The sequence below is a fragment of the Lepus europaeus genome, chromosome 5 (assembly GCF_033115175.1).
Source record: "Lepus europaeus isolate LE1 chromosome 5, mLepTim1.pri, whole genome shotgun sequence".
In the NCBI taxonomy this organism is placed as follows: domain Eukaryota; kingdom Metazoa; phylum Chordata; class Mammalia; order Lagomorpha; family Leporidae; genus Lepus; species Lepus europaeus.
The window spans coordinates 7,451,641-7,477,023 of NC_084831.1; the positions used below are offsets into that span (position 1 = coordinate 7,451,641).

The 25,383-nt window shown below is 51.3% G+C and overlaps 1 protein-coding gene across 2 annotated transcripts in view; it reads right to left on the minus strand.

Moving 5' to 3' along the window:
* The window catches only part of MTOR (mechanistic target of rapamycin kinase), a 141,188-nt gene that overhangs the window by 5,642 nt on the left and 110,163 nt on the right, over positions 1 to 25,383 (minus strand). The window contains exons 37-54 of one of the 2 annotated variants that reach the window (XM_062190434.1): positions 24,434 to 24,549; positions 23,638 to 23,755; positions 20,627 to 20,857; positions 19,964 to 20,064; positions 19,199 to 19,295; positions 18,798 to 18,896; positions 18,499 to 18,621; positions 18,180 to 18,362; positions 17,659 to 17,793; positions 17,277 to 17,451; positions 16,224 to 16,359; positions 13,400 to 13,547; positions 12,664 to 12,786; positions 10,414 to 10,496; positions 4,419 to 4,491; positions 3,930 to 4,004; positions 3,467 to 3,602; positions 2,607 to 2,672 (exon numbers count right to left, since the gene is read on the minus strand). In XM_062190434.1, the coding sequence (XP_062046418.1) occupies positions 2,607 to 2,672; positions 3,467 to 3,602; positions 3,930 to 4,004; positions 4,419 to 4,491; positions 10,414 to 10,496; positions 12,664 to 12,786; positions 13,400 to 13,547; positions 16,224 to 16,359; positions 17,277 to 17,451; positions 17,659 to 17,793; positions 18,180 to 18,362; positions 18,499 to 18,621; positions 18,798 to 18,896; positions 19,199 to 19,295; positions 19,964 to 20,064; positions 20,627 to 20,857; positions 23,638 to 23,755; positions 24,434 to 24,549 (2,218 nt within the window). Of the gene's footprint in view, positions 1 to 2,606; positions 2,673 to 3,466; positions 3,603 to 3,929; positions 4,005 to 4,418; positions 4,492 to 10,413; positions 10,497 to 12,663; positions 12,787 to 13,399; positions 13,548 to 16,223; positions 16,360 to 17,276; positions 17,452 to 17,658; positions 17,794 to 18,179; positions 18,363 to 18,498; positions 18,622 to 18,797; positions 18,897 to 19,198; positions 19,296 to 19,963; positions 20,065 to 20,617; positions 20,858 to 23,637; positions 23,756 to 24,433; positions 24,550 to 25,383 lie in introns of both variants that reach the window. The other variant, XM_062190433.1, reaches the window with a different exon arrangement.

Genomic DNA, 25,383 nt, shown 5'->3' on the forward strand with positions numbered 1-25,383 from the left:
CCACTCTGCCTGTCAAAAAAACAAAAAAATTCTTTATGTACTGTATTCCCCTTAACACCTGCCTTACCTACCTCAAATGGAAAAGGACAGAGGCAGCTTTGTGTTACTCTCTATGAATTTAGAAGTTTTTAAATCCAAAAGCCATATTTAAATGTGAATTATTATAATTGAAGAATATGGTATTTATCAGAAATAAAACATGAATTTCCAAGCAAATAGCATTAATAAAATGTTCTGATAGAGAATGGAGTATAGGTCAAAGGTTTGGTGACCAAACATATCTTGCTGGACAAAAATGGACAATAATATAAACAGAATCAGCTTTGCAATGGTTATACACGTGGTTGAAGTGCTATTCCTTAGAGAAACCTGCTATCCATTCTGGGCAGAGAATGTCCTCAGATGTTAGGGTCTCCCGCCACTGACTGTGGTCTTCAGAGGTCTTCCATCCACTGGTTCACTCCCCAGATGGCCCCAATGGCCAAGGCTGGGCCAGGCTGAAGCCAGAAGCTAGGAGCTCCAACCTGGCAGGGTCCCAAGTTACTTTGATCATCTTCCACTGCTTTCCCAGGTGCATCAGCAGGGAGCTGGATCAGAAGTGGAGCAGTCAGGCCTTGAACTGGCGCTCCAATATGGGATGCCACACAGGCGGCAGCTTAACTCGCTGCACTACAACACCGGCCCTGGAACTTAACTTTTAAGTTACATTAAAAACAACAGGTCCCCCACCATCTGGTGCCACCAGAACGGGTTGTCCCAATTCTCCTGTGCACACTGCAGACAGCATAAGGAGTCACTCCGTAACATTCCAGAGTTGGGTCATGAGAAAGAGAGCAGCAGGTCTCAGCATGCCTGGAGGAAGTACCCAGGAACCTCGGCGAGTGAGGCCTTCCCAGATCCCATCCCGGTATCCCTGTAGGACACTATAACCCAGGAAGCACCCCTCCCCCTCCACCCATCCAGATTCCACGCCTCCAATCAGGGAACCTTCCCTGTTTCTGGTAGGCGGTAGTGAAGTGCTCCCAGCCCAAGTGCCCCTTGAGTACAAGTCAGAGGGGAAGCCCCCTTAGCCCAGCTCCGTCAGCCGCCCCTCCCGGACACGGCGCACACGCAGAGTGCGGCTCCCCGCCGTCTCACGCACATCAGTGTCAGTGCTGCAATCTGACTCTGGGCTTCCTCACGGGGACCTCCTAGCTCACGTTTCCTTTCTGCATCTCTAGACACAGTGCGGCTTGGTTAAGGAACCAGCTGTTCCCTCAGTACCTGAGAGAAAGCTTGCTTTCCACGTCTCAATGGCGTTTTCCAAAGTCTGACCCAGGCAGGAGGCCACGAGTGTTACAAGGAATCGGGTCGGGGGAGCTAAACGAAGCTCAAAGCTCTGCCCCAACACTTCTGAGCCTGTCAAGACACTGAGAGGGTTCTGGCTCTTTGAGGGACCTTGCTCCATGAACCAAACTCCTGGAAACAACGTCTCACGTGACTTCAGGGCCCTGGCAACGTGTGAGCATGTTCCCGCTGCCCCTCACTTCTGAGCTATCAGCAGTGTTTGAAGACCACAGAGATGCTGTTAAAAAATATGCACACCAGACACCACCAAAGGGCACGGTGTATACCGGTTGATAGTCACACCCACTTTCACCTGTTGTTATAGATTAAAGAACAGATTCATAAACATTTCTTAACAGGGGTCAGCGCCGTTGTACAGCAGGTAAAGCTGCCACCTGTGGTGCCGCCATCCCATATGAGCTCTGGTTCAATTCCCGACTGCTCCACTTCCAATCCAGCTCCCTCCCTACTAATGGCCCAAGTGTGTGGGCCCCTGCACCCATGTGGGAGACCCAGAAGAAGCTCCTGGCTTCAGATCAGCCCAGCTCAGCTCTGGCCATTGCAGCCTTTTGGGTAGTGACCCAGTGGATGGAAGAGCTCACTTGTTCTCTCTGTCTCTCTCTCTCTGTAACTGTGTCTCTCAAATAAATAAGCAAATAAATCATAAAAGAAAAATTTTTTAACTTCAGGTACCCACTCCCCACTGCGTGAGAGAAAATTTAAATAAAAGTATATGAGATGTTTAGTGCCCAGTAAACGATTTCTAGGCCAAGTTTTTGAAGTTCAGTAACCACCGTCTAGATGGTGGTCAGCAGCGGTAACATCCTGCAGAAGTGTCCAGAACCTTGAGAAAGGTGCAGTGTGTGGTGCTATGGTCAGCACCGGCTGGGGGCGGGCCTGGGTGTGAGTCCCAGCTCCAGGTCCTGACTCCAGCTTCCTGCAAGGCACACCCTAGGAGGCAGCAGGTGATGGCTCAAGCACTTAGGTTCCTGCCACCCATGTGGAGATCCAGATGGAGTTCTTGGCTCCTGGCTTTGGCCTGGTCTGGCCTGGTGATTGTAGGTATTTGGGGAGTGAACCAGATGGGAGGTATCTGTCTCTCAAATAAAATGAGAATAAAACACCAACCAACCAGCCAACCTCAAGAAACACAGGCTTGCTTTCTTCAGATGCAGCAGCCATAAGTCACGCCTCCTTTGGCCGTAACAAAGCTTACCCCATCCCAGAAACGCTCTGGACAAAGGCAGCAGAGGCTGTGACCACCCCTGGGATGCACCCACCTACTGACTGGCCTGCAGAGTAGGAATCTGTTCGCGTCCGGGATCGCTTGTTGCCTTTGGTATTTGCTGGGGAAGAGGAAACAGACTGTTAGTGCTTCAGGGGCAGGCACTGTGGCCCCCAGGTTAAGCCACCACTTGGGATGTCTGCAGCTCAAATCGAAGTGCCTGGCTTGAGTCCTGGCTACTCAGTTCCTGAGCCAGCTCTCTGCTAATGTGCCTGGGAAGCTGCCGATGATGGCTCGAGTGCTGGACTTCCTGCCACCCGCCGTGGAAGGCCCAGATGGAGTTCCTGATTCCTGGCTCCTGGCTTTGGCCTGGACCAGCCCTGGCTGTTGCAGGCGGCTGAGGGAATGAATCAGCAGGTGGAAATCTCTCTCTCTGCATTTCAAATAAATACATAAATTAATCTTAAAAAAAGTGCTTCAAGCTTCGATGTGAAGAGGCTTGGCTTTGCTGCCGCGGATTAGAAGCCTCCTGTCAGTAAACTTCCTCCGAGGAGGCAGAAGCAGAGGGTCCACGAGGACTCTGCCGCCTCAGATCCCACCTGCCGGCACTTCTTGTTGAGCTTCCAGCTTACTACTCTATGAAGCCACACAAACAAAGTCCACTGGGGCACTCAGCTAATCCTGAAGAAATATTTTAATTAACATGTAGGGAGACAATGGGAGTTTCTGTTCTAGTTAATAAAAATGCTTGGAATTCCTATCTGGCCCCAGCGCTCCTGTGTGAAATGCAATGCAAGGCTCAGCACTGCACCTGGGGCTCCCGGCGTGCAGGGGAGGAGGTGAGAGGCAGCCTGTCGGACAGTCCTCATTTGGGAGGGTGCCAACCACAGCTGCCATGCACGAGGTGACACTCACTGTCCATCAGCCTCCAGTTCAGCAAGGGGTCGTAGACAAAGGCCTCCAGCACGGCCATGACACTGTCCTTGTGTTCCCGCAGCACCTCCATCACCGTGTGGCAGGTGATTCTGTAGTTGCCATCCAGACCAGTTACCTAGAGGAGGGACAGGGCCACTCACCATGGGGGTCACAGACTCTGCCTCATTAGTGTGTAGGGCCAAAAGCAAGTGTGGAGGGGCTGCCATCCTCTTGGGAAGAAGACCCTGGCTGGGAGAGGGCCAGGGAGGACTGTGGGACTGCGGTGAAGAGCGGTGAGACCTTCGAGATAAGATAGTTCTGGTACCACGGCCAGCGACAGGAAGCTGCCACAGAGGGCACCCAGGCACCCAGGCACTGCTGAACTCTAACAAGCACGTCTGTCCTCAGAAACAGTCGGAACTGTCAGTCCCACACCAAAGCACTGTTTCCAGTGTCCACTCACCTCCATAGCATTGGTCAACATTCTCGTTAGTCTAAATGGAATCTTCTCTGGAAATTTCTCTCTGGTCATAGCAACCTATAGGGTAATAAAGAAAAAAAATAAACACAATCCAAAGTTAGATTGTTTTCTTTAGTGAAAGCAAGGTAAAGGCAGGTGGCTGTCTCGGATCACCTGTGCTCATTGTAATTACAGCACAGAAACGGAGCCGCTCAGTTAGTGAAGGGACTGGTCACAGGGATTTGGAAGACAATGACAACAACAAAAACCAGCGAAGGGAGAAAGAGGAAACAGGACCAGCAGGCCGCATGGAGGCTGGGGGCTTCCCCCACTGGAGGGAGGTGTGAGCAGGGCCCCTGCCCCCAGGGCTTAGAGTCCCACAGGAGCACAGGTTGGTTTCTCAGACTGGCTTTCTGTTGTGTTGGTAGGAGAGTCGGGGTGAGGGAAGGCCCTGTCAGAGTGAGCAGTACGTGATCTGGAAAAGGTGGTCACCTCAAAGCAGTCTCCAAAGTCAATGTGCAGGATCTTCCCACTCAGCCGGTCCAGCATCAGATTGGACGGGTGTCTGAGGACCAGAAGAGACCAGGCAGGGGTCAGGGAGCAGCACCGAAGGAGGAACCACCCGCAAGGCAGATGCAGGCCAGGGCTGGCAAACGGCAGCCACAGCTCCCAGCCGGCCCCCGCCGCACAGCCAGGCTCCCGGCCGGCCCCCGCCGCACAGCCAGGCTCCCCGCCGAGGGATGGCTTCCACCTACTTTGTGCTGTAACAGCAGAATAGGGTAGCTGGGACAGACCCAAAAAAGCCCAAAATATCTACTATTTGGTCCTGCTCAGAAGAGCTTGCCAACTCCTGCTGTGGGGCTGAAATGAGATTTATCTGTGTGAGTCACAGCCTGGCCCACTGGCCCAGGATGCTCTGCTTTCCCAGGTCTTGGCCACAGATAAAATAGTTCCTGGCAGTGACGGCCCCTCAGAGTGGAAAGGCTCTACCACGATGGCTGAGGAACTACCGCGGGGTCTGTCTCCTGGAGCCCCTGGGCCAATCCAGACAGGGTTAATCACCTGGCTCTTGTCAACAGGCATTCTTCCAATTATTTAAAAAGATTTTATTTATTTATTTGAGAGGTAGAATTACAGACAGAGAGAGAGGTCTTCTATCTCCTGTTTCACTCCCCAATTGGCTGAATGGCCTGAGTTGGGCCAATTTGAAGCCAGGAGCCTAGAGCTTCTTCCAGGTCTTCTATGTGGGTGCAGGGGCCTAAGCACTTGGGCCATCTTCTACTGCTTTCCCAGGCCATAGCAGAGAGCTGGATTGGAAGAAGCGCCACTGGGACTCGAATTGGCATCCATATGGGATGCCAGCGCTGTAGGTGGAGGTTTAGCCCACTACACCACAGTGCTGGCCCCAATTTCTTTTTTTAATGATTTATTTATTTGAAAGCCAGAATGACAGAAGAGAGGGAGAGATCTCTTATCTACTGGTTCACTTCCGAAATGCCCCCAAAAGTCAGGGCTGGAACAAGCTGAAGCCAGGAGCGAGAAACTCCATCTGGGTCTCCTAATGTGAGTGGCAGAGACCAAAATACTTGGGCCATCATCTGCTATCTTCCCAGGCACATGAGCAAGAAGCTGGATGGGAAGAGGAGCAGCTGGGACTTGAACCAGCACTCTGGTATGGGACGTGGGTGTCCTAAGCAGTGGTTTAACCTGCTGTATCACAATACCCACCCCTGTGCTCGTCTTTTTTTTTTCTTTGACAGGCAGAGTGGATAGTGAGAGAGAGAGACAGAGAGAAAGGTCTTCCTTTTTGCCTTTGGTTCACCCTCCAATGGCTGCTGCGGCCGGCGCACCGTGCTGATCCGAAGCCAGGAGCCAAGTGCTTCTCCTGGTCTCACACGTGGGTGCAGGGCCCAAGGACTTGGGCCATCCTCCACTGCCTTCCTGGGCCACAGCAGAGAGCTGGACTGGAAGAGGGGCAACTGGGACAGAATCCGGTGCCCCGACCGGGACTAGAACCCGGTGTGCTGGTGCCGCAAGGCGGAGGATTAGCCTGTTAAGCCACGGCGCCGGCCTCGTCTTTTTTAAAAAACAATAATTAACTGTTTTTGTGGGGTAAAATTATGTTTACTGTCAAAATGGTTGCATGGCATAAGACACTAAGAGAAAAACTACTCAGAGAATCCGTTTTCTTTACCTTATTGTAAATCAATTTCTGAATATTCATAAATGATTTCCCCAGTTAGTACATTTGGACAAAATCGATTATGCAAAAATATCAGAAGGATGTACTTTGCTTGGCTTCAACTACAGACACAGGAGTATTTATCTGAGCATACTGGGAACTGATAGGCGCTTCTTCAGTCAATAGCCATATTGGGAACTGATAGGCGCTTCTTCAGTCAATAGCCATATTGGGAACTGATAGGCGCTTCTTCAGTCAATAGCCATATTGGGAACTGATAGGCGCTTCTTCAGTCAATAGCCATACTGGGAACTGATAGGCGTTATTCAGTCAATAGCCATATTGGGAACTGATAGGCGTTATTCAGTCAATAGCCATATTGGGAACTGATAGGCGTTATTCACTCAATAGCCATATTGGGAACTGATAGGCGTTATTCACTCAATAGCCATATTGGGAACTGATAGGCGCTTCTTCAGTCAATAGCCATACTGGGAACTGATAGGCGCTTCTTCAGTCAATAGCCATATTGGGAACTGATAGGCGCTTCTTCAGTCAATAGCCATATTGGTAACTGATAGGCGTTATTCAGTCAATAGCCATATTGGGAACTGATAGGCGTTATTCAGTCAATAGCCATATTGGGAACTGATAGGCGCTTCTTCAGTCAATAGCCATATTGGGAACTGATAGGCGCTTCTTCAGTCAATAGCCATATTGGTAACTGATAGGCGTTATTCAGTCAATAGCCATACTGGGAACTGATAGGCGCTTCTTCAGTCAATAGCCATACTGGGAACTGATAGGCGTTATTCACTCAATAGCCATATTGGGAACTGATAGGCGCTTCTTCAGTCAATAGCCATACTGGGAACTGATAGGCGCTTCTTCAGTCAATAGCCATATTGGGAACTGATAGGCGCTTCTTCAGTCAATAGCCATATTGGGAACTGATAGGCGCTTCTTCAGTCAATAGCCATATTGGGAACTGATAGGCGCTTCTTCAGTCAATAGCCATACTGGGAACTGATAGGCGTTATTCACTCAATAGCCATATTGGGAACTGATAGGCGCTTCTTCAGTCAATAGCCATACTGGGAACTGATAGGCGCTTCTTCAGTCAATAGCCATATTGGGAACTGATAGGCGCTTCTTCAGTCAATAGCCATATTGGGAACTGATAGGCGCTTCTTCAGTCAATAGCCATACTGGGAACTGATAGGCGTTATTCACTCAATAGCCATATTGGGAACTGATAGGCGCTTCTTCAGTCAATAGCCATATTGGGAACTGATAGGCGCTTCTTCAGTCAATAGCCATACTGGGAACTGATAGGCGCTTCTTCAGTCAATAGCCATACTGGGAACTGATAGGCGTTATTCAGTCAATAGCCATATTGGGAACTGATAGGCGCTTCTTCAGTCAATAGCCATACTGGGAACTGATAGGCGCTTCTTCAGTCAATAGCCATACTGGGAACTGATAGGCGCTTCTTCAGTCAATAGCCATATTGGGAACTGATAGGCGCTTCTTCAGTCAATAGCCATATTGGGAACTGATAGGCGCTTCTTCAGTCAATAGCCATACTGGGAACTGATAGGCGCTTCTTCAGTCAATAGCCATACTGGGAACTGATAGGCGCTTCTTCAGTCAATAGCCATATTGGGAACTGATAGGCGCTTCTTCAGTCAATAGCCATACTGGGAACTGATAGGCGCTTCTTCAGTCAATAGCCATATTGGGAACTGATAGGCGCTTCTTCAGTCAATAGCCATATTGGGAACTGATAGGCGCTTCTTCAGTCAATAGCCATATTGGGAACTGATAGGCGCTTCTTCAGTCAATAGCCATATTGGGAACTGATAGGCGCTTCTTCAGTCAATAGCCATATTGGGAACTGATAGGCGTTATTCAGTCAATAGCCATATTGGGAACTGATAGGCGCTTCTTCAGTCAATAGCCATATTGGGAACTGATAGGCGTTATTCAGTCAATAGCCATATTGGGAACTGATAGGCGTTATTCACTCAATAGCCATATTGGGAACTGATAGGCGCTTCTTCAGTCAATAGCCATATTGGGAACTGATAGGCGTTATTCAGTCAATAGCCATATTGGGAACTGATAGGCGTTATTCACTCAATAGCCATATTGGGAACTGATAGGCGTTATTCAGTCAATAGCCATATTGGGAACTGATAGGCGTTATTCACTCAATAGCCATATTGGGAACTGATAGGCGTTATTCAGTCAATAGCCATATTGGGAACTGATAGGCGCTTCTTCACTCAATAGCCATACTGGGAACTGATAGGCGCTTCTTCAGTCAATAGCCATATTGGGAACTGATAGGCGCTTCTTCAGTCAATAGCCATATTGGGAACTGATAGGCGCTTCTTCAGTCAATAGCCATATTGGGAACTGATAGGCGCTTCTTCAGTCAATAGCCATACTGGGAACTGATAGGCGTTATTCACTCAATAGCCATATTGGGAACTGATAGGCGTTATTCACTCAATAGCCATATTGGGAACTGATAGGCGTTATTCACTCAATAGCCATATTGGGAACTGATAGGCGTTATTCACTCAATAGCCATATTGGGAACTGATAGGCGCTTCTTCAGTCAATAGCCATATTGGGAACTGATAGGCGTTATTCACTCAATAGCCATATTGGGAACTGATAGGCGCTTCTTCAGTCAATAGCCATATTGGGAACTGATAGGCGCTTCTTCAGTCAATAGCCATATTGGGAACTGATAGGCGCTTCTTCAGTCAATAGCCATATTGGGAACTGATAGGCGCTTCTTCAGTCAATAGCCATATTGGGAACTGATAGGCGTTATTCAGTCAATAGCCATATTGGGAACTGATAGGCGCTTCTTCAGTCAATAGCCATATTGGGAACTGATAGGCGTTATTCAGTCAATAGCCATATTGGGAACTGATAGGCGTTATTCACTCAATAGCCATATTGGGAACTGATAGGCGTTATTCAGTCAATAGCCATATTGGGAACTGATAGGCGTTATTCACTCAATAGCCATATTGGGAACTGATAGGCGTTATTCAGTCAATAGCCATATTGGGAACTGATAGGCGCTTCTTCACTCAATAGCCATACTGGGAACTGATAGGCGCTTCTTCAGTCAATAGCCATATTGGGAACTGATAGGCGCTTCTTCAGTCAATAGCCATATTGGGAACTGATAGGCGCTTCTTCAGTCAATAGCCATATTGGGAACTGATAGGCGCTTCTTCAGTCAATAGCCATACTGGGAACTGATAGGCGTTATTCACTCAATAGCCATATTGGGAACTGATAGGCGTTATTCACTCAATAGCCATATTGGGAACTGATAGGCGTTATTCACTCAATAGCCATATTGGGAACTGATAGGCGTTATTCACTCAATAGCCATATTGGGAACTGATAGGCGCTTCTTCAGTCAATAGCCATATTGGGAACTGATAGGCGTTATTCACTCAATAGCCATATTGGGAACTGATAGGCGCTTCTTCAGTCAATAGCCATATTGGGAACTGATAGGCGCTTCTTCAGTCAATAGCCATATTGGGAACTGATAGGCGCTTCTTCAGTCAATAGCCATATTGGGAACTGATAGGCGCTTCTTCAGTCAATAGCCATATTGGGAACTGATAGGCGCTTCTTCAGTCAATAGCCATATTGGGAACTGATAGGCGCTTCTTCAGTCAATAGCCATATTGGTAACTGATAGGCGCTTCTTCAGTCAATAGCCAACCTGATCAGGGTGGGTGTCTGGCCCAGTAGTTAAGAGGCCGACATCCCACTCCAGAGCACGTGGGTTCGGCGCCTGGGCGTGGTTCCTGACTCCAGCCTCTTGCTAATGCAGACCTCTGAGACAGTGGTGATGAGCTTAAGTAACTGGGTTCCTGCTACTCACATGGGAGATCTGGATCCAGTCCCTGGCTCCTGGCCTACCCCTGGTCATTGTGAGCATCGGGAAGTGGTCAGTGGGTGTCTGACCTATGTGTCTGCCTCTCAGATGAATACATAAACATCGACACGATTAAACAACATCTGATCTAAGTATGCTGCAGTGAACTACAGAGGAAGCAGGACCCTCTCCTCTGTAGTCTGCTGTGCGATTCCCTCGGCCTGTTTAACAAACAGGAGACAAAAGCTGATGCTGCAGAACAGGCCTGAAGTACAAAACACAAATGTTTGTTTACAAAATGGTCACAAAGCTCACGGGGAAATAAGATGGAACTAATGGAACTATTCAAAAAAACTAAGAGAAAGAAGAAAAAATGCACTCACCTATCTCCCAGGCCCAAAATATACCCCACCATTGACATGACGGCTAACGAGCGGGTGTAATTGGTTCTTCGGTCAAACCACACCTAGAACACAGGGGCACACGTGACATACATGAGCCACGCCTCAGAAACCTGCACAGTTTCAACATGATTATACCTCAGTCCATTGTTTTCTTATATTCCATCAATGACCAGTTAGAAAATATAATAAAGGTCTCATTCATGATTAAAAATAATAACTATGCTTCAGAATAAACTTATTCAGAAATCTATAGGACTTAGATGAATAAGTAGACATACTGTAGGAAATATAAAGGCCTGAATAAATGAAAATACCCACTTATGGATATGCACTTAAGATTGTAAAGATGCAATACCCTTCCAAATTGTTAGATATGTTTAATGGGATTCCAATAAAAATTTAGTGGCACCTTTTTGTCAAGTCTCATTGACAAAATAATCCCAAAATTTATCTGGAAGAAAAAAATTATGAGAATAGCCAATAAGAAGACACTTATATTAACAGTATGAGACTTGAGCAGAAAGAGCAATGAATCAGAATTGAATCCCTGGAAAGAAATCCAGGAGCACACAAGAATTTACTGTAAAAGAATGAAATTTCAAAAACAGTAGTGAAGGGATAGAGTCTTCTAAAAAATTTATTTTTATTTATTTATTTACTTATGAGGCAGAGAAGTGCAGAGACAGAGAAAGAGAGAAAGAGTTAGAGAGAGAGAGAGAGAGTGAGTGGTGAGTTTGTTAGTTTCCATCACTCCCCAAATGCCCTCAATGGTGCAGACGGGGCCAGACCGGAGATGGGAGCCAGGAACTCCATCCTGGTCAGGAACAGGGACCCAAGTACTTGCTCCACCTCCTCTGCTTCCCAGGCTCTGCGTTAGCAGGAAGCGGAGTCAGGAGTCAGAGGTGGCCTGCAAACCCAGGCACTCTGCCACGGGATGCAGGCATTTAACCACCAGGCCAAATGCCTGCCCCGAGACCGATGATTGATTGTTTGAGAACTAATGTGGTAGTCAATCATTTAAAAAAATTGACATGTTAATTTAAAAATAAACTCCAAATTATGTTAGGCTTTTTTTTTTTTTGACAGGCAGAGTGGACAGTCAGAGAGAGAGAGACAGAGAGAAAGGTCTTCCTTTTGCCGTTGGTTCACCCTCCAATGGCTGCTGCAGCTGGTGCGCTGCGGCCGGCCAGTGCACTGTGTTGGTCCGAAGGCAGGAGCCAGGTGCTTCTCCTGGTCTCCCACACAGGTGTAGGGCCCAAGCACTTGGGCCATCCTCCACTGCCTTCCGGGCCACAGCAGAGAGCTGGCCTGGAAGAGGGGCAACCGGGACAGAATCCGGCGCCCCGACCGGGACTAGAACCCGGTGTGCTGGCGCCGCAAGGTGGAGGATTAGCCTATTGAGCCATGGCGCTGGCCACATTAGTCTTTAAATGTAAAAAAAACAAAAACAAAAACAAAAAAACAACCCAAACAACCTTTTAATTAGCAGAAGAAAATAAATGAAAAGATGCATAATCTTTTTTTTTTTTTTGACAGGCAGAGTTAGACAGTGAGAGAGAGAGACAGAAAGGTCTTCCTTCCATTGGTTCACCCCCTAAATGGCCGCTATGGCAGGCAAGTTGCGCCGATCTGAAGCCAGGAGCCAGGTGCTTCCTCCTGGTCTCCCATGTGGGTGCAGGGCCCAAGCACTTGGCCATCCTCCATCACCTTTTCGGGCCACAGCAGAGAGCTGGCCTGGAAGAGGAGCAACCGGGACAGAACCGGCGCCCCAACTGGGACTAGAACCCAGAGTGCTGGCGCCGCACGCGGAGGATTAGCCTAGTGAGCCGCGGCGCCAGCCGATGCATAATCTTGAAGAGGAACAGGGCCTTTTGAAATATAAAGCCAAAGAAATAAATTAAAAAATCTAACTTTAAAATTTAAAAAAGGTTTATATATAAAAAACAAAAACCTCAATTCAAAAGACATACCATTAACAAAATTTAAAAATCAAAAATAAATCGAAAAATTTATAACATGAAAATGACTATCCCTAATTTATAAAAAGCTCGAATGCTATGTAAGCAATAGGACAAACAGGAAAGTACCCAGTCTGAATCTGCCAGCCTGCATGGTTTTCCCATTTACTCTTTGTTTGACAAGCCATACCCCAGGAGTGCCCCAGGGTGCCGCAGCCTGGGGTGAAGGGGAGCTGAGCGCCTGAGCAGTGGGTGGGGGTGGAGGGCGTACCTCTGAGCTGGGGCTCTTCAGCCACAGCAGCTTGGCCAGGTCGTCTCCAGCTGTATTATTGACGGCGTGCTCAAACACCTCCACCTTCTGCATCAGAGTCAAGTGGTCATAGTCTGGAGCCATCTGCATCAGAACACAGCCCTCGGTGAGAGAGGTGCCTCGGGCAAACAGTGAACCCCAGGAGACAAGGCTCAGGGGCCAGGCAGAGCCGGGCTCTGACCTCCCCAACTCAGCCAAAGGAAAGGGCAGCAAGAGTACTGCACGAGGACAAATGGAGTGGCCACTCTACCCGATGACCCACGGGCACTCCCAGGGCAGAAGGGGAAACACCACGCCTACCCTCAGAACAGCCTGAGGTTTGGATAAGAGCACTGGAAGCTTCAAGGTTTGGGGCAGCAACAGTTCTTTCTTCCTACTCATGCACCTGCTGCCCATGCCGTCCCCACACGGCAGGGCTTCACAACACAGGTGAAAACACCACGCCCGGCATGTGTGTCTCCAGTCCCTCTACGACGAGCAGAGCTAATTTCTGGGCTTTAGGCTCCTTTGGCTTCTCATGGGTTACCTGATTTAGGGCTCACTCATTACACCTTCTCCAACAGTTACTTCCCTCCAGTACATTCTCCTATGAAAAACTACGGGCTCACAGAACCGGAGAGGCAGACGGCGTGGAATCCTGCAGGCAGCTCCGCCTCCAGGACAGTCCGGGGTGACAGGTGGCGGCCCTGTGACGTACCCGCAACATGATGCGATGCTCAATGTTGAGAAGGATCTTCTTTTTCTCCCTGTAGTCCCGGATGAGGGCGTGCAGCGTGTCACAGTGTGGGACCCAGCCAATGAGGCCTGAGTTGGTCGAGAGAGGAATGACGGCATACCTCTGGATGCTGGTGCCCATGGAGAAGCAGGTTGTTACACAGGGGAGAGAGTAAGCTTTTTTTTTTTTTTTAATTTTTAAAATTGATTTTAAACTGACATATAAAAATCATACATGTTTGTGGACTTCCATGAGATGGTTCTGTACATGGGTACACTATGTACTGTCCAATTAGAATAAATATATCTCCTCAAAATCTCCTCAAAAAATCTACAGTATATTATTTATCTAGAGTACCCCTACTACGCTGTAAACCTTTCTCTTAGATTTAAAAAATTACATGTTGCTCTCCCTCTGAACTGTTGAAGCAATTCAGCTGATAAAAGTCCGAAACATACAGAAAGGCATACAGAAGAAAAGCTGTCTGTAGTCTTTTTTTTTTGCCAGAGGCAGAGGAATAACCAAGTGAGCCACGGCGCCGGCCCCGTGTCTACAGTCTTATAAACCAGAAATAACCGGTGTGAATCCTTTAATATATTTCCTTTTTGTCAGCTTTCTATGTTGTACTTTTTATTTCACTTTTACAAATGGGATATCAAATATGCTCTTTCATATCTTATTGTTATCCAGTGAGTTTCCTGTGTCACTAACATTTCTAGGAAGAACTCCAGTGATATAAAAAAAATATTGTAAGTGAAAGCACAGTCTACAAAGCTGTACATACAGAACACAAGAAAGAAAACACACCAACAAGATAACAGTGGTTAATCTCCAGCCAGATCACCATGGGTGCTCTTTAGGACACTGTACTATACTTTCAGTTTTCTACATTAAGAATGGCATTTACTGGGGCCGGCACTGTGGCACAGCAGGTTAAGGTTTCAGCCTGCAGCACCAGACCCATATGGGCGCCGGTTCGATTCCCAGCTCCTCTTCTGATCCAGCTCTCTCCTGTGGCCTGGGAAAGCAATGGAGGATGGCCCAAGTTCTTGGGCCCCTGCACCGTGTGGGAGATCTGGAAGAAGCTCCTGGTTCCTGGCTTCGGATCAGCTCAGCTTTGGCCATTGAGGGATTGAACCAATGGAATGAAAGACCTCTCTCTCTCTCTCTCTCTCTGTAACTCTTTCATAATAAATAAAATAAATCTTAAAAAAAAAAAAAAAAAAAAGAACGACATTCATTTTTAACCTATTTGAGAAATAAAATAAAATCTAAGAATTACAAAGGGGCTTTGTAAACAGAAATGTACTATGTGATTACAGTTTATAAGTTAACTTTGGGGGTGGGGGGGCAGCGCTGTGGTTAATCCTCCACCTGTGGCGCCAGCATTCCATATGGGCACCAGTACTAGTCCCAGCTGCTCCTCTTCCCATCCAGCTCTCTGCTATGGCCTGGGAAAGCAGAAGAGGATGGCCCAAGCCCTTAGGCCCCTGCACCCACGTGGGAGATCTGGAAGAAGCTCCTGGCTTCGGATTGGCGCAGCCAATGCCATGCAATGCAGTGCCATTGTAGCCATTTGGGGAGTGAACCAGAGAATGGAAGACCTTTCTCTCTGTCTTTCCCTCTCACTGTCTGTAACTCTGCATCTCAAATAAGTAAATAAAAAATCTTAAAAAAACAAAAAAGTTAACTTCAGGAGCTGGTGTTGTGGTATAGCAGGTAAAGCTACCATGTGGGATGCTGGCATCCCACATGGGTGCTGGTTTGTGTCCTGACTGCTCCACTTTCCATCCAGCTTCCTGCCAATGGCCTGAGAAAAGCAGCAGAAGATAGCCCAGGTCCTTGGGACCCTGCCACTCACATGGGAGATGTGGATGAAGCTCCTGGCTCTGGCTGACTCAGCCCCGGCCATTGTGGCCATCTGGGGAGACAGTAAACTTGATCAGTGCAGGACACGTGCACTATTTCTAATGAACCCCTCTGTCTGCTACAGTGGCTGCTGTGACAGGTGTGCAGTGGGGATAACACCTCACAAGAGGACCATGCACTGCCGATATGAAAACAGCACTGGGGGGGCCGGCGCTGTGGTGTAGCGGGTAAATCCGCCGCCTGCAGTACCAACATCCCATATGGGCACCAGTTTGAGTCCCAGCTGCTCCACTTCCTATCCAGCTCTCTGCTATGGCCTGGGAAAGCAGAAGATGGTCCAACCCTTGGGCCCCTGCATCCACGTGGGAGACCAGGAAGAAGCTCCTGGCTTCAGATCGGCGCAGCTCCAGTCATTGTGGCCAATTGTGGAGTGAACCAGTGGATGGAAGACCTCTCTCTCTCTCTCTGCCTCTCCTTTTCTCTCTGTGTAATTCTGACTTTGAAGTAAAATAAATAAATCTTTAAAAAGGAAAAGAACACTGGTCTTCACAGTGTGACTGACAAACTCACTGCTTTGGGGGAAGAAGCAAGTGACCACCCCCAAGGCTGAAATAATCTCTCTCCTAAACACTGAAGCTCTTGATGGGAAGAGGAGTAACAAAGTATCGGGGCCAGGAAAGGTTAGCAGCCCCACACAGCTGCAGCACCGCCAGTTTAACTGTCACAAATGCTCCGCTCTGGGCTCTCCAGAAGCAGTGAAAGCCGTTCCCCAATGAGAATCCTCTAACGACTGCAGTTTTTCCCTTTGTATTCGATGCCTTAGCACTGGTGACTTCTTGCCAAGTCAAAATCACTTTACAACGTCTGTGAGTTCTGCGACTACGTGGACAGAAACTTGGCACTCAAGTCTTTGGCATCCTCACTGCATTCTGAATACCTGAGATTCTTCCGAAGAGACGTTGGGTCGTTGGCCAGCAGGGTGTTAACCAGGCCGAAGAGCTGCATCACCCGCTCGTCCTGTCGCAGGTCTTCGTGCCCCTTGAGGAGGAAAACAAACTCGTGCCCGTTGCTGCCTGCAAGGAGTGGTGGCACAGTTAGGGAAGACCACGCGTTCTCCAAGCCTCTTCCGAGAGTCTAAAGACTACACAGATGTCATCGAACCACATCTCTCTCTAATCACAGCTTCCCTCGAGGAGGGAACTGAAGGGAACAGCAGCTCTGCTGAGTATTACCAGGGTGAGAGGCTCAGGGTGCCTCCCTGAACCTGTCCCAGGCAGGCGGTGCCGCCACCCCCGAGGGAAATTCCAGGACTGTTGGTTAACAATCCTCACTGTGAAAACTCACTTAACTGAAAAAGGTTTACCTATCTGAAAGGCTGAGCAATACAGAGGGAGAAACAGAGATTTTCCCCTCCATTGGTTCCTTCCCCAAACAGCTGTGATGGCTGGGGCTGGTCACGGACAGAGCCAGGAGCCTGCAGCTCCATCTGAGTCTCCCACCTGGGTGCAGGGGCCATTTTCCACTGCCTCCCCGGCACTACAGCAGGGAGCAGGACCAGAAACGGAGCAGCCAGGACTCCAGATTGGGACTCTGGTGTGGAATGCAGGTTCACAGCAGGCAGTCTAGCTTTCAGTGCCACAACACTGGCCCTGAGAATTAATTTTATATAATCATTTCCAAAAAGAGAGACTATGGTGGTCAGAAGATGAGCCCAGGAGCTCTTCCTTCAGAGCAGCTTGCTGCTGTCCATGTTTGCGTCCAGGTGCTCCTGGCTGGCTTCCTCATCTCCCAACATCTGCCTCCCCAGTCCATTCTCCATGTGCCTAAGGCAGCACAGCTGGGTGAGGAGCTCAGTCCCAGGAGGCACTCATGCTCCACGCCTCCCTCCATAAACACAGGAGACGTCGCATAGGAAAGCTGAGCAGTGCACGGCAGGTGTCATCTCAGAAGAGGGGAGAAGCAGCTGGCAGAAGTGCATGATGGTCCTTACCCATGAGTGTCAGCTTCCGGGGCCTCTGCTTAGACGTGATGACTTGCAAAGACGGGGCTATGGACTGAATGCGAATGATTGGCTGGTTGGGGTCATACGTTCCTGGCACAGCCAATTCAAGGTCCCGGCACATCAGAAGTTTTGGGGAGACATACTGTAGCTCTAAGGATGTGAGCTGTGAATAAATATCAAAAGATTCAGTTTCTGACCTCCAGAGGGGAATTTAAAGGCAATGATCAATGGTTTGCTAATAGCAATGACTTGTTCCAAAGTCTGCAAGTGGAAGTGTAACCAGACGCTTTGGAATGGGTGCTAGAACTTACACGACAGTACGACAGGACTATGGTGACAGCTAGCTCTGTGACAAGCCTCAAGGTCCCACCTGGGGCAGCTGCTTCGAGATCCGCCTGAACACATGGTAGTACAGGTCCCAGGCCTGGGTGAGGTCCTTGACGTTCCCCGACTTCATGTACTTCCGGCACCACTCCTGGGCCTCCATCAGGTCTCGGCCATACGCCTGAGGGGGACGACAGCTGTCAAGGTGTCTGCTGAGCTAGGGGGCTACATCCCCAAGCCGACCACACAAATCAGGCCCCCTGCTGTGGGCAGGTGGTGGCGAGAGAAGCTGTGCACTGCTCCATCCTGAAGATCTCAGCTCATCGGATGGTTTATTAGGTAGGGGGAGGACCAGGAGAGACAGAATGATCTCTGGGGGAACCTGCTAAATTTTCCAGTTAAAATTTCGGGAGGGTTCTTCTAACTTGGTGACAAAATGCACTGCTCATGTCCTTGTATGCTGTGGCCTCCACGGGAGAACATTTATTACCGTCAGTAGAAAGACGAGTGGGAAGGGAGCCCCACAGAAGCCCTGGGTAAGCCCTTTCACGCTTTTTCAGCCCATACCTGATTGAAGGACGTTTCCTTCAGGGTCTGGGGGCCCCGCTCCATCATGGCGTGCAGGGGTTCCAGCACCTCGAACATGCCTTTCACGTTCCTCTCCCCAAAGTACAAACGAGAAGCCTCTTCCAGGCCTTCGTGCCACATCTCGTGCCAGAGGATGGCCACTCGGATCAGCTCCTCACTCACCTGTCGAGCAGGAGAGAAGCCACAGGGATAAGCTGTGCCCGGCAAGGTCCGTGCCGGATGGGGCGTGCGGCACTGTGGTGGGCACAGTGACGAGGCAGCCGGGCTCAGTGACAGCCCATGCTGGCTCTGGACTCACCATCATGGCTTGCTGGACCAGGGTGTTGCTGTGCTCACACATGTTCTTGAGGATCTTGTTGGCTGCATTGTGACGGGCAGTTGTGGTGGACTTAGAAGCCACGGTCAGCGGGTAGATGAGGGCCTGAGGCGAACAGAGGAACATTGGCAGCGGGACGGCAGGAAGCAAGACACTCAGACAGGGCTGCTGCGTCTCGGAGGGGACTTCCTTTTAGGAAGGCGCTGGGCCACTGGGGCTGCAGGCTGGGCAGACTGCTGCCAAACCGGATTTGAGCAGAAGCTGCTCGGGTTTCCACATACCTGGGGGTGGTACCGGCCGATGTCTGTGAGGAGCTGGTGAATGAGCCGTCCCACCAGGGGTCTGGGTGTATCGATCCTTGCAATGAGCTGAGGTATCACCTGGTGTTCAGAGAGACACAGCAGGCGGCATGTGAAATGGAAAACAACCTTAGCTAATTTTGTAGGCAAAGATGGACTTTAAACATTTGTTTTGGTTGACACTATTTGGCTCTGAAATGGGTCTTTCTTGTCACTTCTCCCCAAGAATCTTAAGGAGATAGGGAGTGGGGAGGGGATGTCATGGGGCGGGGCCAAGCCCTATGTGCTTACCAGTGTACAACACATTCTGCCTTGCAGGATTCGAGAGAAGAAACACAGGAAGGGGAATGCGGCCCACGCACACCTGCCCCCAGCACACGCACCTGCAGCCAGGTGTCGATCTGGATCGCTTTCACCCCTTCCACCAAGGCTTCATTGACATCTGGCCAGTGGCCGTAATCAAACCACAGGGTAAGGACTCTGGGAGAGAAAGGAGGGAGTCAGAGGAAATGTGGTTGCCCAGCTGTCGCTCATTTTTATCCATCTTAGGGTTCCTGAGACGAGAACTAGCGGGGACTCAGATCAGGGGTTCTCAAAGGCACTTCTTCTTGGGACTCCCTGGGAACAAGAGGCTGTGATGAGCAGAGTGTGAGGCTTGTCTGAGGGAATGAGTACTGCGCCTTACATCATGTCCAGGGGCCCCCACAGCTTATCCTGACAATGATCTTGTGAGCTGGGAGAACCGTTAGAGATCCACAGATCTGCAGACCTAGAGAAGCAGGCACTGCCACACAGGGCGACCTGGGACTCAATGCCAGAGAGCCCCAAGCGAAGGAGCAGGCTGCCCTTGGCACCACGAAGCTCTGGACTGACTCAGGGTCACTGGTAAGGCCTCTGCTGAAGTTGAAGAGATTTTACAGTACTGTGGTAGACAGATGGGTTGACTGTCCCTCCACAATAAACCACACGTGAGAGTTCTCATCCTAGTTCTTATCACTGCAGGTTTCACCCAAACATGGGCCATCACCTGTTACCCCCCAAGCTGCAGTGGAGAGTGGCTGTATGCCAATCTCGGGCGACCCTCACGTGACTTCTGTGTGCTCCCAGTAACCCGGTCGGCCAGGGTTCAGGCTCCCCTTCCCTGATACCTGAGCGTGTCCTGCAGGTTGTTGCCTCGTGACAAGGAGATGGAACGGAAGAAGCCCTGGACCGCAGGGACAGTATACATCAACAGGGTTTTGGACAAATCCTGTTGGAACACACACGTTAGTGACACTCTGGCCTCAGCTTTCTCTATAAAACGGGCACAAACGTGTGCTAGTAGCACCCATCCCAAAGGGTGGTTGAGTTCTGGATCAGTTAATGCCGTAACACCTCTTATCGGTGAGCAGTGAATGAATGGGAGTGGGGTTAACATGGTCTCCCGCACAAGGAGCAGGAGGAGGTGGCTGGAGCTCTGAACACGCCATTCTTGGGGCCTGCTGCCGACCCTGCTACATTCTGACTGATGGTCCCAGGGGAGAGAGAACGACAGAAACTGAGCCCCTGGGACCTGCCCAGAGCAGACGGCCACACATGAAGACAGCGGCTCATCCACGCGAGAAACACTACAAGGAACGTAGCAGCCAGGGGCCCTGGGAACCACCCCAACACGGGAGCACGGTCTCAGGCAGCCGGGGGGCCGACAGGCAGCGTTTTCCAGCCCAGCGGAGCTGCACACGAGCCCGCAGCTTGTTTACAAGCACCCCCTCTCAGACAGCCGGCGCCCCGGCTGGCCCCTGACGAGGGGGAGGGCGAGGCACCTCAGTGACCTTCTTCTGCAGGGGGGAGGGGGTGGGGCTGTTCTCGGCGCTCTCGGCCTCGCTCTCGCTGTTGCTGCCCTCGGTGCTGGCGGTGGCGGTGGTGGTGGCGGTGGCGGTGGTGGCGTTGGTGATGTTGGCCCCGCTGCCATGGCGCAGTTTCTTCTTCTCGTCACGGGCCTGGTTCTGATGTTTGTAGTGCAGCACAGCTTCGAAGTTCATCACCGCCCACGCGTGCCAGGCCTGGAGGGTGGGGGCAGCAAGAGTCAAGGACAGACCCCAGGGCTATGGCCGAAGCATCAAGGTGGAGGAAGGGCTGGGGCTGTCTCCTCTGTGGTCAGCAGAGTAAGGGTCCACCTTCGTGAGATGGCCAGGCAAGGGCGGGGGGTTCACTGGATTCTCGGTGACCCATTCACTGTGTGGGGCACTTACTGGGTCAGGTTCGGTGGTGACTGCTGGGGGGAAGGGGCACAGCAAGAGGAGCCAGGTATGCTCCTGGTTTCTCACTTGCCAACCCACAGACCTACACACTCTGCAGGGCAGAGGACAGCAGAGGCCAGGAGGAGGAGAAGGAGAGTGGGAGTCCCAGGGACCTGGGAAGCCTCAGAGAAGAGAACTCAGAGCAGTCGCGGGAGGAAACACGCGTGGGCAGCAGGGAGGACTTCCTGGCAAGGGAGGAACAAGGATACAGGTGCACAAGGTGCACAGAGCATTCACTGGAATCTGACTGCAGCTTGGGGCACACACAGGAGAGGAGGGGGCAGCTGGCCACGGGCTGGGGCAGACCACAGAGCTCCAGGCATGCTGGAGCCTTTCAGGCAAATGGAACGTCTGGAAGAGATCCTGGGAGATCTCTGAGAGGTTAGGGGCAGGCAGCCGTGGTCCCAGTGAGTCAGGGGGGTGACGGTGGCGGTCCTCAGTCCCCAGGCGGTGGACAAGGGAAAACACAGCACAGGAACGCGGTGCAGGGAGTCTCGTCTGCCTCTCTGGCCCTAAGACTGGGCCCATGGCCTGGTAGAGAATCAGGCCCAGTGACTGCTGGCTGCAAGAAATCTTTGGTGCTTATCTGGACAAAGGCGAACTCTTCATATCCCTGAGGTTCTGAGCTGCAGTTACTCTAGAGCACGCCACTGCTTGGTTTAGGCAGCAGGAGACAGAACTGGATTTGGGACGTGGTCCCTTTGCCACGCCAGTAGGACATTTAGCAATCCACTAGTAGCTGGGCTTTCCAGATGGCTGGGAAATCCTGGGTGTTCCTTGCTAAAAGCCTTTAAAAACCAAAACTAGGGGCCTGGTTATGGTACGGCAGGTGAAGCGTCTAGGACACTGGCGTCCCATGGGGCGCTGGTTCACGACCCTGCTCCTGGCCTGGGAAAAACAGCCGAAGATGGCCCAAGTGCTTGGGCCCCTGCCACTCACGTGTGACACCCAGATGAAACTCCTGGCCTGGTTGCAGCCACGTGGGGAGTGAACCAGTGGATGGAAGGTCTCTGTCTCTCTCTCTCTACATAACTCTTCCTTTCAAATGAATCAATCTTAAAAAAATACACAAAAAACTAAAACTAAAGTCCCTGGACCCTGCTTTTTTCTTTTGACTAAAGCTGACTGAAGAAGAGCAGCTCTGGGTAGGAGCAGTTTTGATTAATCCGGGTCCAGCTATTCAAGGCTGACGGGGTGTATTTTTCCAGCTTTGGACAGGCAGCAGGCCTCGAGCCATTGTGGTTCCTATGACAAGATGGTCATTCTCCCGACCAAAATGCAGCTGCTTATTAAGTGAGGATAAAATCTTTATTGTAAATGTGCCTGCAGTTTTTCAGGTGCAAATTTTGATACCAGAGGGATTAATTCACAAAATTAGCAAGGAGACATCAGAAAGGAAATGATGACATCTGCTACACCATGCAGCTGTCACCATCAATGCTGACCAGGGAGAAGGTGTGCGCCACCCTTTCCCCATTGATGCTGACTAGGGAGAACGGGTGTGCCACCCTTTCCCCATCGATGCTGACCAGGGAGAAGGTGTGCGCCACCCTTTCCCCATCGACGCTGACCAGGGAGAAGGTGTGCGCCACCCTTTCCCCATCGACGCTGACCAGGGGGAGCCTGTGCACCACCCCTGCTTCAGTCACGTCTTCATGCGTGTTCTAATCGTGTTTATCCTTCAGGAGTTTCCTGTAACATAACAGATGTTACCCTGATCTTTCCAACAAAGAACAAAGACGGCTAAGTTCTTAGCTGAGAAGCAGGCAGGGATGGAATCAGAGAGAAGCTGACCCAAGGGAAGAAGGTTCCAGAGAGGAACAGTGTGTCCAGATGCTGTGAGGCGCAGAGGTGGCGCAGCCCCAGCACCACACACAGTGACGGTGCGGGGCCTCGGTCTTCCCGGACACAGTGACGGTGCGGGGCCTCGGTCTTCCCGGACACAGTGACGGTGCGGGGCCTCGGTGTTCCCCGACACAGTGACGGTGCGGGGCCTCGGTGTTCCCTGACACAGTGACGGTGCGGGGCCTCGGTCTTCCCTGACACAGTGACGGTGCGGGGCCTCAATCTCCCTCCGCCACAGTACCGGTGCGGGGCCTCGGTGTTCCCCGCCACAGTGACGGTGCGGGGCCTCGGTGTTCCCCGACACAGTGACGGTGCGGGGCCTCGGTGTTCCCCGACACAGTGACGGTGCGGGGCCTCGGTGTTCCCCGACACAGTGACGGTGCGGGGCCTCGGTGTTCCCCGACACAGTGACGGTGCGGGGCCTCGGTGTTCCCCGACACAGTGACGGTGCGGGGCCTCGGTGTTCCCCGACACAGTGACGGTGCGGGGCCTCGGTGTTCCCCGACACAGTGACGGTGCGGGGCCTCGGTCTTCCCCGACACAGTGACGGTGCGGGGCCTCGGTGTTCCCCGACACAGTGACGGTGCGGGGCCTCGGTCTTCCCTGACACAGTGATGGTGCGGGGCCTCAGTCTTCCCCGCCACAGTACTGGTGCGGGGCCTCAGTCTCCCGCGCCAGCGACGTCCCGCGCGCCTCACCTTGTACCAGCCGCGGTCGTGCTCGGTGGCGGCGCTGCAGTACTGCAGCACCTTGGGAATGGTGCTCTCGTTGATGCCCTGGAGGTTCAGCTGCCACTCGCCAAGCTTCAGGAAACAGCTGAAAACACAGAAACAGCCCCATGGTGCCTTCCTGGTATCCACTCCTCCCAGGAGGCCACAGGATGAGCCAGCAGCGTTTTCAACCACCCGGAGGGAACGAGACAGGCTCCTGGGACAAACTTTTAAGGTATTGTCTCTTCTTCCTGACCTCTGCCTTTCAGGACTGTATAAATTGGGGCTTGGGCCAGGCAGGTCAGTTCAAGCCACAAACCCATTTTGTTCTGTGAATTATTTTTCTTGCTGACTGCTGTACGGCTTCTCCCTTCCCCACCATTCTTTACTCTAACACCAACAGCTACTATTTCCTGATCGCTGTTGCGTTCTGGGGCTGCTCTAAATGCCGGACATTGTACTCCCCTGCCCTTGCTGTGCCACCTTTGGAGCCAGGAGCTCTGCCTCTCTTTTTATGACAAGGAAACTGAGGCTGGGAAAGATGAACTTCCCTAGTCACTCATCAAGTTACCAGCATGGTATGCTCGGGCTGCTGAGCCAGGGAAAGGCGTGGCAGGACTCTGGGCAGCCTGATGCCCTGGCTGTCTGCGGTCCCTGCAGGAAGCAGTCAGAGAGCCCAGTAACCAGTAACCAGCCGTCCGGGGAGCCTGGCATCGTCCCCCTGCTGTGGGGGCTCTGGCAGGGCTGGGAAGGGACTGGCCCCAGTGGGGTTCCCGGAGCTCACCGGGCCATCAGCTTGTGCAGCTCCTGCTTGTGCTGTTGGTCCTCAGTGGCGATGGCGTGCTGGGCCTGCTGCTGCATGGTCTGCACAAAGTGCTGCATGTGCTGGAAGGCATCGATCTGCAGCGGCCAGACACACACAGTCACTGGCGTGCGGTCCAACCTCACGGAAGGAGCTCCCACTCTGACGGGCTGCTGAGTCCACCCCGCTCCAGACAACACGCCCAGAACGGAGGTACGGACCCCACAGGACAGAGGACCAGGGCACGGGGCTGGGAGACGGCTGAGCTTCTCAAGAAGGTTCCTGCCTTCCTCAAGGCTTAGTTCTCCTTTGCCAACCACAATTACCAGCCTAACAAGCCTTGGGAGAGTTCCAGGCCCTGCTACCCCATGAAGTCATTGCAACAGCTGCCTCGTTCACTGCCGACACACTGCCCTGGGGGAAGCGTTTCAGGCTGATGCAGCTCCAGCGTTTGTTTACAACACTACGGCACCTTGGACATGGCAGCACAGTGAAAACCACAGATTTCAAAACAGAACCCTCGGGGCCCAAGTAAGAACGCAGAGTGGGGGTGAAGGGCTGCGTGCATCACACGGGTGAGGGAGAGGCCACCGCGAGCTGAGCGGCAGTCAGCCACCTGCAGCCGGGCACCTTCGTGCTAGGATCAGGGAAGAGCAGCGGCACGGCCTGGCGAGTGCTGCGCAGCCACGTCTACACACACGTGTTTCCCTGAACGGGCCCCTGTCGTTTCTCCAAGGGCTTCCAGGATGGAGACAGAGTGCACAAACATCAAAGCCCAAACAGGAAAATGACAAAACCTCATCTCCTAACACGGGCTGGGGTGGAAACTACAAGAGAACCTGCAACGGTGGTATATGTTCTCTGCTGTAGAAAAGGAGGAAAAAAATCAAAACTTCAAATACATAATAGGCCTTCTTATGGCAAATTATACA